The sequence below is a fragment of the Cyrtonyx montezumae genome, unplaced genomic scaffold (genome assembly GCF_038088225.1).
Source record: "Cyrtonyx montezumae isolate F1298 unplaced genomic scaffold, pur_monq_1.0 scaffold_76, whole genome shotgun sequence".
Taxonomy (NCBI): domain Eukaryota; kingdom Metazoa; phylum Chordata; class Aves; order Galliformes; family Odontophoridae; genus Cyrtonyx; species Cyrtonyx montezumae.
In genome coordinates this window covers 294326-307894 of record NW_027072085.1, presented here as the reverse complement: position 1 = coordinate 307894, position 13569 = coordinate 294326, and the positions used below count along the sequence as shown (strand labels likewise).

Genomic DNA, 13569 nt, shown 5'->3' with positions numbered 1-13569 from the left:
CTCATCAGTTTTCCCTTTACAAACCCATTAAGATGACGACAAGAAGTGTTTCGCTCACAAAAACAAGTCTGACACTACCTGTGATGTTATCCCATCGAGGGCTGTGATGCACAGCAGCTCACAAAGACCCTATGCACTCTGAAAACCAACAGCAAACTCCTGAGTGAAACCAAGTGGAGCCTGGAGAGTAGGATTCCTCGAGGGGTTGGAATGTTTTAAACGCAAGGGCACACAGTCCTGGGGGAATTACCTCTTAGTGCTCTCCTGCTCATCTTCAGGCAGAGCTTTCTGTCGTTTCCTGGCCTGCTCCTCTGCAAGCCACCTCTTCCTCTTCCATCCTTTTCGGTGATCTGGATTCAAGTTGACGCTCTGCACCACAGCTTCAATCACATCGGTGATGGTATCGGGTCCGAGGTGTAAAGGACTGCTGCTCTCTTCCCTCTTATCTAACTCCTGGCTGACCAGCCGAGCTGCCTGGAAGGCCTGCATGGACACAACGGCCTGCATGGGGTACTTCCGGGGCCTTCCAGGCCTGCGCTTCACAAAATTATTCCCGGTCCGTGACTGCCTCTGCAGCTTTTTGGCCTTGAGAATTTTATTGACGTGGTCAAGATTTTTTTTTGTTGCCAAGATCTTGTTGTAATTGCACATTTTTCGAGCTTGTCGCTGCATGGCTTCGACCACACTTCTCTTGAGATGATGAGGGGAATAGCTGTTGGGCAACCTGTCCGACAGAAGCGAGATACTGTCACTGCAGGAGCTGCTGGGTACGGCTGGAGCAACGAGGCCGTCCTGCTTTCTCTCCCTGGTGTGGTTTCGAGCAGGACTAGCCGACAGAGGAACCGATGCATTTGCAATGACTGCTTCTATGCTCTTGTCCAGAGCAGCCTGGCCCTCGTGCTGCGCCATGCGCTGCAGCAAGCTGTCCATGGACTCATCACCAGCAGCCGACAGCCTCGTCCCCCGCGGCGGCACTCCGACCACTGAAACACAAACAAACCCCAACTGAGACACATCAGAGAAACGAGTCTGAAGTGAAACCCAACGCATCGTGGGGACAGAACGGATCGCAACGAAGGTGGGCTTGGGTGTAGGTAAGCCAAAATATCTGGACAAAGAGTATTCACTTCTAGATCTACTTGAACCAGCGGGTCGTGGGCTGCGGGCTGAGAAGCGTGTACTAGGGCTGCTGTCAAAGAGGTGATGACAAAATGTTTTTGAGGAAGGGTTTCTATCTTTTGGCAACGAGGACATCATGCGTTAGCAGTCAGTTTACAGTGAGTGTTTTCTAGTCCAAGTGTGTGCTATCCAACTCTGTGACCACGGAGAAACGCATTCCTCATCGGTTTTCCCAAGTAATGAATTTGCAAGTGCGAATGGAAACATTATTCCGAGAGTGCAAACAATTTGAAGGAGGAAGAATCAGCATATCCGCCCCTCAAACCCTCCTATGAACAACTTTCTTCCTACAGGACTCAAAAAAGAAACAGCAACACGCCCGTGCAGTCACTGCTGTAAGCATAACCACAACCACTTGGAAACCTGGCAGCCTCAGCCACGCAAAGCTCGGGAAGGATTTTCACTTTCAGCATTCAGTTTTAGATGGAGGAGTGAAGACAAACTTCCCTGTTTTCCCTACGGTCTTTAAGCTGGGGCAGAGCTGAAGGTTCCCCACAGAAACACCATCTGCTTTGAGCTGGGAGCTCTGGGAGCAGCTGCACCGCCCCGGATAAGTGAACAACACGACACACAGGGACACACAGCCCAGGGGCTGCCCCTGAACCAGTGCTTCTGTTGGGAAAATGATCCCAAAGGATCAGACATCTGAACTCTGATCCCCAGCAGCTGCAGCACCGCTCGTGTGCTCTCGGGTGGGAAGGAAGCAGCTCGCTATGCCAAATGCACTGAAGTCCCACATGTCTTCCAGATCTGCAGGGGATGTGACAAAGCCCGGGCCCTCCCAGCATCACTCCAATGTCTTTGAAGCTGCCAAACTCACGACTCAGTTTTGTTCTCTGTCCTCCTGCCCAAGAAATGCCTGAACTTTTGACACCTGCCTGTGCACAGGCTTAGGCTGCTTGCAGTTGTCCCTTCACAACAAGCAAGTGAAAGTTAAAAAGACACAGAGGAAAAAAAAAACCACTTCACTCTGGGTGGACTTCTTAAGCACAGCTGAAGAAAGCTTCAGAGGTAAATGTTTGTTTAAAGGGAGGAGGATACAGAAGTTTGGCCGCATTCTTTACATATGGAAACTGAACAAGTAGTTCTGCTAGTCGGGATCCAGGGATGTTTACTACAAAGTTGGAATCGGTTTCACTGTCCAAGAAGGCTGGAACTCTAAGAGCAGTTTTTTTCTACAGCTGCCACTCTGCAAATGCCCTTCCTGCCATATCTTCTTGGCCTCACGGAGGGATTTATTCCCCTAATTCATAGAGTAACTGCAGTGCCACAAGTATTGCTAGCAAAGACTCAAGCTTCACCAACACCAATTTAACACGGTGAGGAACCCAACTCCACCACAGCTACGCTGCTGCTTCTCCACACACCAGCTCCCTTTCCTCTACCCTACAACACAGTCTGAAGGATTTGTGTGCTAAGCTGCAAGTGGAAAAGCTCAGCATGTCCATGAAAATCCTGCTGCTGCAAAGTCCTCCTCGCAGCGCTGTCTTTGCCTGTAGCAGTACAGCACTGCAGCGATCCCCAAACCAAGATGAGCAAACATTACTTGCCTGTAGAAGATGTGCTCTCAGATGTTGATCTCTTTCTGGAAGGGCTGCAATTTGTGCTCTCTGACTGCCTCTGGGAAGGTTTGTCCTGCGTTGGCAGAGTGCCTGCAAAGCAGATCAGGGAAGACAAAAGCATAAAAAAAAAAATCACTTCAGCCTGGCAGTGCCAATAAAACGCTGTGTAGTGCTTAATATTCAAACTAACATTATTCTTTTTTGTTGGTTTTTTAGCATCAAGAACACTTGCTACAACGTCAGTGTCTGCAGAAAGACGGATCTGGACCATCGCAACAGAATTTCTCACAGGGCAGTGGCACACACGGGGCAGTAAAGCAATCCCTAAGAGCCATATAGTATCTCCTATGTAAGAAACCAACACCAAAACAAACAAAACACCCCGACACATCCCTGCTTCCAAACAAACTCCCCTCCCATTTCATCTCCTCGCAACAGCTGAGGTTGCAAAGGACTTCTGGAGATCCCACACAGCCACCGTGTCAGGTTTCCAACACGTCCACAGGGACTCCACAACCTCCCTTGGCAATCCGAACCAGAGTTCAATCCCCTTTATGACAGAACACTGTTTTTTCTCCTATATGGGCAGGATTTCCCGTGTTTGGCTTTGTGCCCGCTGCCTCTTGTCCTGTCACCAGGCAGAGCTGCATTTGGTTCCCTCTTCCTTTCTCCCTGCCACCAGGACTAGGCAAAACTGATAAGATCTCCCCTGAGCACTCTCTTCCACGGGCTGAGCAGTCCCATCTCTGTTTGTGTAACGAATTCCCAAGCCCTTAGTCACCTCGGTGGCTTGCCACTGCACTCCCTGCACTACACCCATGTCTTGTACTGAGGAGCCCAGAGCTTTTATGATTATTAATATCCCGTGGTGTAACACCTCAGATGGCATCCTGGCACAGAGCTGGTGGGCTCTGAGTGCATTTCTACAGGGTCTGCTCTTACAACACGCAGGTAAGAAGGAAGCTGCAGTGGAACTCTGCAGGGAGACCACATGCAGTTGCTTAATATTAGAAAGAACAATTGTCTTCTTATCCCGGATCAATTTTTCTAGTGAGGAACTACAAGAGATATTGATTTCATACTGTGTAGATTAAAATGAATACCCTGAGACCTCAAGAAAAAGAAGAGAAAGGGGGGGGGGGGGGTGAAGGCTAACTGCTATAAGCACGAAGAGGTTATAATAAGTTTCAATAGGAAAAAAGACAAGTGAGAGGAATTCAGAGAGCTGCTCCACTACAGAGCACTTTGTCACTGGGGCTGCTTACAGATGACCACACGCAGAGGGTTTCTTCCTCTCAGTAACAGCCACCCAACCTCAGTGGGAAGGAGCCCTTCAGCCCCTGAGGGGACTCAGCCGCACCGCCAGGCCCTGGGGGGACAGAGGACGAGCTCTGATGGAGCTCAGAGGGCGCTAGGCCCAGGCTGCAGGGCTAGGCCTGAGTCATGCAAGCACCAGGCCCAGGCGGAGGTGCAGGCCTGGGGGCAGGCAGCACCAGGCCCAGGCTGCAGCACTAGGCCCGAGGCCAGGAAGGCACCAGGCCTAAGCAGGCCCGGGGTCGGGCAGCACCAGGCCCAGGCTTCAGCACCAGGCCCGAGGCCGGGAAGGCACCAGGCCTAGGCAGGCCCGGGGTCGGGCAGCACCAGGCCCGGGGTTCAGCACCAGGCCCAGGCTTCAGCACCAGGCCCGGGGTTCAGCACCAGGCCCGGGGTCGGGCAGCACCAGGCCCGGGGTCGGGCAGCACCAGGCCCGGGGTCGGGCTGCTCTGGGCCCGGGCGGAGGCGCAGGCCCCGGCGGTGCTATGCCCGACCTGGCCGCCAGGCGGCGCCGTTGCCCGCGGCCCTGCCCCGCGCTGCACATCTTGTGTCACACCGACTGATGTCCGCCCCAAACCTCTCCTTGGGTTTTCCTTGGGATGAAGGGAGCGCGAAGCGGATCGGTCTCCTCCGAACTGCTCCTTTGGGTTCCCCTTCGCTCCAGGCACTGAGAAACCACCTTAAAACAAGCTCGCAAGCGTCTGAAGCAACTCAAGGCGTGAAGCTGCAGACAGAGCCCCGCAGCAGCGCCCACATGAGGTTGCTCCACTGACGATCCCCGTGTGCTGTGTGCTCAGCCCTCCAGCAGAGCACGGGGGATCCGACAGAGCCTCAGTGCAGCTCTGAGAGCTGAGGAACAGCCGCTTGCTAGCAAGGGATTACAGCAACGAACCAGCAGTGTGTGCTGTGCTTCTCAGCATTCACAGCCTCGAGGAGAGATCCACGCTTTTCCAGGACCCCGACCTCCAGCTGGGCTCTGCACAACGCCTGCCTACAGCACGGTGCCTCGAAGATGTGTGACGGGGACGCCCGCTGCGTTGGGGTCTTTTTTGGGATACACACCAAGGCAGCTCCTGAGCCCCACTTAAAGACACACACCCTCGTGACCCTTCCCCTGGCTGCGCATCTCTAGGATTGAAACGTCCCCCTGAGAACCACCACCATCCGCTCACTGAGTCCCGTCTGTCAAAACACGCGTGTCACAGCCACGGTGCTGATCCAATCTGAGAGCATCAGACAGAAGGTGACAGAAAGCATCAGCCAAGGAAGGCGGCCCCGCCGGGTTCGAGTTCAAAACCCCACGGAATCGGAGGGTGTCCTCCATACGGGAGAGGTTTCTGACACAGATGACGATGAATATCCCTGCGGATCGGTTTCAGCAGGCACTCCTGATGCTGTCCTCTGACTACTTGCTCTAACAGCTCTGTGTTCCCTCCTCCACGCACCTCGGCTGCCTCTGGTTCAATAAATAAATAAAAAATAATCATCCTTGATGCGCCGCATTTTCTTCCCCTCATCCGTGCTGTTTTCCGCAGTACACAAAAATAGGACCTGAGTCTTTTGCAGTAACAGCCACAGGATCACAATTCAGCAGTACAGATGAAAAACAACGCCAACGATGCAACTTGCCATTGATCTCGAGGAGAAAAAAAGAAAAAAAAAAGGAAAGAAAAAAGCATGGGGCTTTTTTCTAGACGCAGCCTAAGCCCTCTGAGGTACTGCACAATGCGGGCATCGGGAGCTCCTTGTGAATGAGATGAATGCTGAGCTGGAAGCTGGTCTCACAGCACTAACAGCTGCTTCCAATTCTAGCAGTACGCTTACTGAGAGCAATACGCCGCATCGGATGAACCAAATAAACACACCCTAAGAGGGAGAGTGATTCAGAGCCTTCGCCTAGCAGGTTTTCGGCTTAAAACATCTCTAATTAGGCTGCTCCTCATAAAAAACCCAAGTCAGATCATTCACTGTAATGGAATTCCTCAGGAAATTCCCAGAACTGCACAAACCACCGCAGCGATCCTCCGAGCCGCGTTAACCCGTGGGTGACTGAGCACTGAATCTGTGCTTCCTCTGCAGCAGGAGGGGAGATGTTACGGCTTCACTGCTTCCTCCTCGCACCTCTCCCGACGTTGTTTTGATTAGAAGAGATGTAAAAATGTTAAAATTGTCTCGTGTCACCGCTGTACGTGGATGCACTTTACTTTCCTCCTACTGGAGGATAACACAGACGCACGCGAGGCGCTCGGGGGCATCAGAATGGAAGCAAAGGAGGAAGAGGAAAGCAAGGAACACGAGCAGGTAATGCTCCTTACTGACAGCGAGCTGCTTCCCCAGCTCTTGCTCTGTGAACTACCAGTCACGAGTGGTCTGGGGTAAAGGATTTATCTTCAGGAGGCAGAGAGTAAAGGAGGAGAAACCATCAGTGTTTTTTAACACAGCAGAGTGGAGGTCCTTGAGCAGCAATCCTCCGCTGCTGCCACTGCAATATTCTGTGCAGTTCTTAGCTCTGTTTCAGTCACTTCTGGGGATGCTAAGATGAGCTTCCCAGCTGTGATTCAAACAGTCACTATGAAGTTTGGTCTTCCTAGATTCCTAGAATCATTTGGCAACTGTTTGGAGGTATTGCTAAAGGCCTCGAGTTGGGGATCAAAGCCACACTGCAATAAAAGATGACCAAAATACCTAAAATTGAGTCATAAAAGAAATAGGAAACATTTTCTTCAATGGAAATGCTACCCACAGTGGCAGTACCAACAGCTACTCTAAAATCAGTCCATCAGACTTCAAAATAAGTAGGAAGATGACTTTTACAATATCAAAAACCGTAAGAAATTTTAACTCCGTTTCTCCAGAAGCTGTAAGGAAAACGGAAAGAGCTTTTAATGAGAGCCTCCCTGGCAAAACTCGGCACGTTTCTGTAACAGAGCAGGACAGACGTGGTGGAGCAGATACTTACGCTATCCCATCAACGGGAGACATCCCATCAGCCAATGCCAGGCACCGCGCAGGGCAGCGCTTCAACACGGCAGGAATTCCCAAAGCAAACCCGACACGGGAAGACTGCCACAAAGCCAAAGCCATCGCTGGCAGCCGAGAGCATAGAGCAGCACGGCTCAGGCAACGGCACAACGAGAGCTCCCTTACCTGGCAGCGGCTGCAGCGCCTTTTCGATTGAAGGCAACGGTTCCTTTCGGAGCGGTCGGTTTAGCGACGTGTCCTGTGTGCTGAAGAGCCCAGGGCTGTCAGTGAGCTTTTTACGTCCATTGGTGCTGCTGGAGTTTGTGACTCTGCAGCTGCCTATTGCACTTGTGAAAAGGTTCGTGTGTTCGTCGCTGCTGGCTGCCTCGGAGCTGGGAGTAAATCCCCCCAGGGATAGGCCCGGGGAACTGTCTGAGCAGTCTATCTGTAACGGCGTCTGCAATCCCAGCGCTAAGGAATTGGAGTCCGAAGGCTCCCTCCGGACCCACTGTTCATCTCTGCTTAGCAATCCCTTTGAAGGTGACAGGTGGGGACAAGACATGTGACACCTGTGTTTCTCCTTATGTTTGTACCTCTCGCCGACAGCCTCCTTCCCGAATCTGTAGCGCTTCAAGGACTCCAGCACCGTTCTCGAAGAGCTATTAGCCGTGATGGTGTCCATGGAAACCTGCGGCTGCTCGGAAGTACGATGCTCTCTGTGTTTGTGGCGGTGCCTGTGCTTGTGTTCGAGCATCCAGCCATAAGCCATCTCAGGCGGAACGCTGGGGTACGTGCTCATGGACAACAGTGGAGTCCTACTGGTGGTGAGGAAAGCCTCCTGGCGTAAAAGTTTATGCTTTTTCTTGTGGTATTTGGTGGGATTGAGAAGCAAATGGCCTGTGTGCATGTAGGAGGGCGGTGGCAGCGGGGTGGTGAACGAAGGAGAAGGTGGCGGAGGATAAAGAGTCGGGGGGTACCTTCCGTAATAACCTAAGCCTATGGGAGCAGCTGCGAGGGGGGAAGGAGAGTAAGGCATGCCATAGGAGGGATAGAACCCGGTGCTGGAGAGAGGAAAGCTGAGGCTGTGCATGAAAGGCATTTCTGCCATCGCCTCCCGCATTTTTGGAGGCCTGCCTCTCTTCTTCTTTAAGTCGGGTTTCCTAATGTAGTGCAACGGATCTAAAGGAAAAGTAGGGTGAGTGTAGAAACTATTGAAATTTATCCGGAAAATGGTAGGCAGTAAATCTCGGGGTATAAAATGGTGACTTCTGTGGGTTATCCTAATTTCGCTTAACCGACTGATCAACTCTTCCAACTCGGCCAGGAAATCCGGGTCCTGCCTACCTCGAAGCTGAGGATACTTCTTTTTCCTTTTCCGCTTCTGCCTCTTCATTTTGTCGTAACTAAGGTAATCGTGACTTCGGCGCTTGCATTTGTGTTTATGCTTTTCTTTGAGATTACTTAAAACCGTGGAGGCTTCGGGTGCAATGAGGGAAACGTGGTCGAAGGAATGCCTCTTCTTCTTCTGCCCGCAGAACTTCTCTGCTCGATCCGAAGTGCTGTTGTTATCTGTCCCTATTCCACTGTCGCTGGGAATGGTCTCATCGCTGTGCGATTCGCTCACGGGGGAAGGAGTGGCTTCCTTCAGCGACGTCAGCTCACTCAAGTGAGAAGGAGAGTTTGGCAACAACGTGGGTGGAGATAATCTCCTCCTTCCCTTAGCAGCTTTCTTCATGGCGAGCGTCTGAACGACGCTTCCCTGCCTGGAGTGTATGTGCAAGTAGGGCACCGAGCTGGGCTCAATAAATCCCGCGTCGCTGCTGACGGGGCTCTGTCCCCCACTGACTGCAGAGGACTGAGAGCAAACGGGGGATGGAAGAATGTCTGAACTAGCAGCTGCTGAAGGCAGCAAATGGGGAAGCACTTGGCCAAACGATGTCCCGGGAGTTTGCTGAGAAGATTTCTCAAGAACTGTCAGGCTGGCGGAGTTGCTAGTTAAAATACCGTTCAGGACAGCTTTGGGTTTCCTCCCCCTCCTTTTTCCTATATAAATGGTTCCTTTCTTGCTGACGTTTATCTGCTGGCCTAATTTTGAACCAAAAGTGGCAGCAAGAGTTGACACCGTGTTGTGGAGCTTCGATTGCACTTTCCCTTTGTTATTTGGTTCCACTGTACTCGAGAGGATCTGATTCAAAAGTTTCTTTCGCTTTAACGTTTTCATTTTATTTATTTTTCGAATAATTGTTTTCATTAACTGGCCGTTATTTCTCTTGGCGACTTTTCTGTCTGAGTCTACTTCCAAATCGCTCATGCTACAAATATTGGGCTTTTGGACTTCTTCTGGCCCTCGGAGCTGGTCCTTTCTCTCAAAGAAGTCCCCGCCCCGATGCTGATCGCTCTCAGACTCTATCTTGTTCGAGCTGTCCGTTCCTACGAAAGGTGCCACAGAAAGAATGGGTGGCTTCATTTTAATCGATGACCTGATCTGCCTTTTAGGCCTCCCTCTCTTTTTAGGAAAACCTTGTCCCGATAAACTCTGCTTTAGGGAAGGAATTTCCACTTCGGGCTGCAGAATGGGAGGTTCTTGCTCTTCCTTGGACTGCACCGAAAAGACTTTGGACGCTGGGATCTTCAGAGCTCTTTTGGGGGGCCCTTCGAGCTCCGGCATCTCCTTGGATTTAGGTCTTCCTCTTTTGGGTTTATACATGTCAGGTAAGAAGTCATCCGACATACACAAACTCGAAGGCTGTTTGTGAGCACTGTAGAACTTCTGAGCCTGCTTGTCCGACTCAGTTAACAGCGCCAGAGACTGCCCGCTCGCCTCGCTCAGTTTTGGCAACTGATGCTTAACGAACTCGTGCTCCACGAACGAAGACGATCCTATGTTTTTTAAGAATTTGGCCTGCTCCAAATTACTGCTGGATAGTGCACCGTAGGAAATGTTTTTAAAAAGCTCTGACCTTTCCAGTTCCAGACCCTTTGGAGGCCGGCACGTGCTTCTCGACACCACTTTAGTCCATCGTGGCTTCCTCCCTTTTCTTTTCTTTAGAGGTTTTGATTGCTGACTAGCGCTCAGATTTTTCGCTCCCTGGCAGGATTTATCTGATGCAGCTATTGCACCGATCTTCAGGAACTGCTTGCTGCTAAACAAGCTTGTAAAACTCACGACCGAAGGGGTGACAGTAGCGTGAATGCTTGTTTCAGCTGCCAGAATGGGTTTTTTCCCTAGAGAGGGGCTAGTTCTTGAAGTTTCTACGTAAGCAGCTTTTGAATCGTTCAGCTCTTTATCAGCACCTTTAAAATCGGCACTCAGAGTGTGGCTCAACGTTCTGTTTATATTTAGAAGTGTACTGTCGGGAGAAAACTGCGTTTTGCCAATCTGATCTGAAATCCCTTCCAAGAGATCCGCCGTGGAGCTCAGATGCAGCGTGTTAGATGCTAACTGCGAAGCCGCTGCCGAGAGGCTCCTGTTTAAGGTGGTAACAGACACCGTGGGTGAAGGTGACGGGAGATTTCCCTCTCCTACTGCACTAAATGGGGACTTGGCTGTGGATACGTCTGAAGCACCTCCTGTCCTGAAGTCTGGTGAAGTGCAATAGACTGGAGGCTGCTTTTCATGCTTCGATGTTTCATAAACCCCTTTCTCGCTGGCTGAGTAACCATCCTGTGGGATGCAGAGTCCTTCATTAAACATCTCTTTGCCCACGTCAGCGATTTCTTTCCGAATTGAGAACTTTTCCAAGATACTTTCTTTACTCTGCCTCACAACATGCTTCTCAAGTGTTTTGCTGGTACTATTTTCTTTCAGTAAATCCGGAGTATCGTGGCTTTCAAGGCTACCGAGGTTTGAATTGCAAGGAAGCTTGAAGGGCTCTGAGGCAGGCAGAAGGGAGTCTGCTTTCAGACTTCCAGAGTCCTTGTTAACCAAACCCACGGGAGCGCTGATTCCCGTTGGCTTCTTTCCAGGGTCCTTGCTAACCGATCCCACCGGACTGCTAATGCCTAGTATCTTCCTCCCGGAGTCCTTGTTAACTGGTCCCACTGGGCTGCCAATCCCCGGCGTCTTCCTGCCGGGGTCTTTGTTAGTCAGGACCGTGGCACCGCCAGTCCCCGGCACCTTTCTCCCGGTGTCCTTGCTAAGCAATCCTGCAGGACTACTTATTCCCAGCAACTTCTTCCCAGCATCCTTGCTCATCAGCCCGGCTGGAGCGCTGATCCCCGCTGGCTTCTTTGCAGGCTCCTTATTAGTCAGTCCGGTTGGAGTGCCGATACCTGGAAATTTCCTCCCAACATCTTTGTTAATTAACCCAACTGCAGAGCTGGTCACTGGCTGTTTCTTTCCAGAGTCCTTGCTAACTAACCCAGGCGGAGCGCTGATCCCCGCCAGCCTCTTTCCAGAGTCCTTGTTAACCAATCCTATTAACGGGCCGATCCCCGGTGGCTTCTTCCCAGAGTCTTTGTTAACCAATATGGCTGCGCTACCAATCCCTAATGGCTTCTTCCCTGAGTCCTTACTAACCAATCCCACAGCAATACCAGATCCCGGCAATTTCTTTACCAAATCTTTATTCACTATCCCGCTCGCAGGAATGGTTCCTGGCAGCTTCTTCCCAGAGTCTTTAACCAAACCAGACGCAGTTCCGCTCCCGGGCTTCTTCTGCTTTGTTTTGGAAGACTTTGAAGGAGGACAAGTTGCAATAAGTTGGGCCAATTTCTCTGTTACAGTTGTTGCTCCATTTATCTGTGTTCTATCCTTTAAGTCAGAATTATGGCTACTGATAAGAGTCGGAGGAGATGACTTTATATAATCTGTCATTTCAGTGTGCAATGGGGAAACTTTCTTAGGTAAGGGATTTGTTTCTACTTGTATACCTTCTTCCACATGTAATTCAACTGTTGCAACTTCTCCAGCTTTCTTGTACGACTTTGAAGGGTCCTACAAGTTAATAAAAAGAGAAATTCTTTAGGACAAGAGCACAAAGACCCACTGCCTCAACAAGTCCCATTAGGAACCCGTCAATAACGCACGGATACATTCACTCCAACTGGGCCTAAGAGTGGAAGATTCCCACCCCTTATAATTACATGAACACACAGTTTCAAAACGTTACGGGACATACCATCTGAAACGTTAAACAGAGAGGGAAAAGCATCATCCATCCCCCTCCAATAAACACAAGACAATTGCACAGCACCTACTGCACTTAATTACAGTCAGCGCAGGATGAATTACGGTTTAGGAAACTGTAGCTATGGTTGGCAAATACCTAATTATGCTGGAGAAAGATATAGCCTGGCTTCCTCTGAAATCGTCCTCTGAACAGCAAACCTCGGCGCTGCTCATGAACAAAGTATTTACCCTGCAAGCTATATCAGCACGACTTCAACAGGAGACCGCGAGCTGGATTTGCTCTGACAGTATTCCCTAGAGATGGGAAATAGTTGTTCGGGTGACACGCGTTGCCTGAGCTGTCGGAGCCTCTGCAGTGCACAGACGTGCTGACCCACTGCTTTTCTGCAGGGCCGGAGCCAGAGGTGCTGCTTCCTGCACTCAGTGGAGGCCTCTGAGTCAGCACGATCCACAACATGGTTCCAAACCTGAAATCCAACCACTGCAGCCAGAGCTCTCAGTCGTGCCGTGGGTACAGGGAGACTGCGAGTCCCAGAGGCTTCAATAAATAGTACTGAAGTAATCTTTTTGATCAGCCTTCATCACAGAGTGCCTCCTTGTAGTTCTGTATTATTAAAAGCTTCTGTTAATGGGAGGTACTGCTATCACTAAGGCGTATCACACGGGAAGAATAAGACTGCTCTGAAGTGACAATGAAAATTCAACTCAAGTAGTGCACAGCCAGGAACTTTGGGAATAACAAGGACATTTCTGTATGGAAAGCAACAGTGGAAGAAAACATTTCAATACACTGCTCACGCACTGAGGAGCCCAAGCAACTCTCTCAGCTAAACAGCACCAGCACAACCGAACCAGCACTGCTCACAGTGCTTGCCCATACCAGCTGTAAGTATGTTAAGTCAAAGCAGGCCACCCCATCTGCCTGAGATGAGCCCTGACCACTGCCTGGATCCCTGCTGGGCTCACACTACAATCCTTGACGTACCAGAAGCAAAACGTCCCTGACATTGCCACCGCTGCCTACCAGCCTGAGTGTGAATTCAGAAAACAAACAAGGCTTCCCAAGGGGCGACGCATCTCTGGCCAAAGCTCTCCTCTTAGGGAAGGGTGGGCACGAGCATCAGCAGAAGCTGGATGCCTCCAAATGCAGCAGCAGAACAAAACCCACCAGTCGTGTGGGCTACTGATTTTTAGCTGTGGTGGAAAAAGAGCCTCTGGTCTACAGAGAGCAGCTTGGCACTTGGCCCAGCTTTTCCGTGGCAGCTGCAATCTTATGTAAATTCTGCCGGAGCGTCACATTTCAGGAACTTCCCCCTGTTCACCCACCCACCCTGGTACTCACCAAACCCACTGCAGGGGGCGGGGAGCAGCCCTGATACCCTAACGCATGGGGACAAAAGGGTGCCAGGCTTTCCTGAAGTG

General features: G+C 50.9%; 1 protein-coding gene across 1 annotated transcript in view; it reads right to left on the bottom strand.

Annotated features, from left to right (window-relative positions):
* Nucleotides 1-13569, bottom strand: part of ASH1L (ASH1 like histone lysine methyltransferase) — a 38567-nt gene that overhangs the window by 18860 nt on the left and 6138 nt on the right. The window contains exons 3-5 of the mRNA XM_065751609.1: nt 7203-11952; nt 2730-2831; nt 251-983 (exon numbers count right to left, since the gene is read on the bottom strand). Of these exons, the coding sequence (XP_065607681.1) occupies nt 251-983; nt 2730-2831; nt 7203-11952 (5585 nt within the window). The remainder of the gene's footprint in view (nt 1-250; nt 984-2729; nt 2832-7202; nt 11953-13569) is intronic.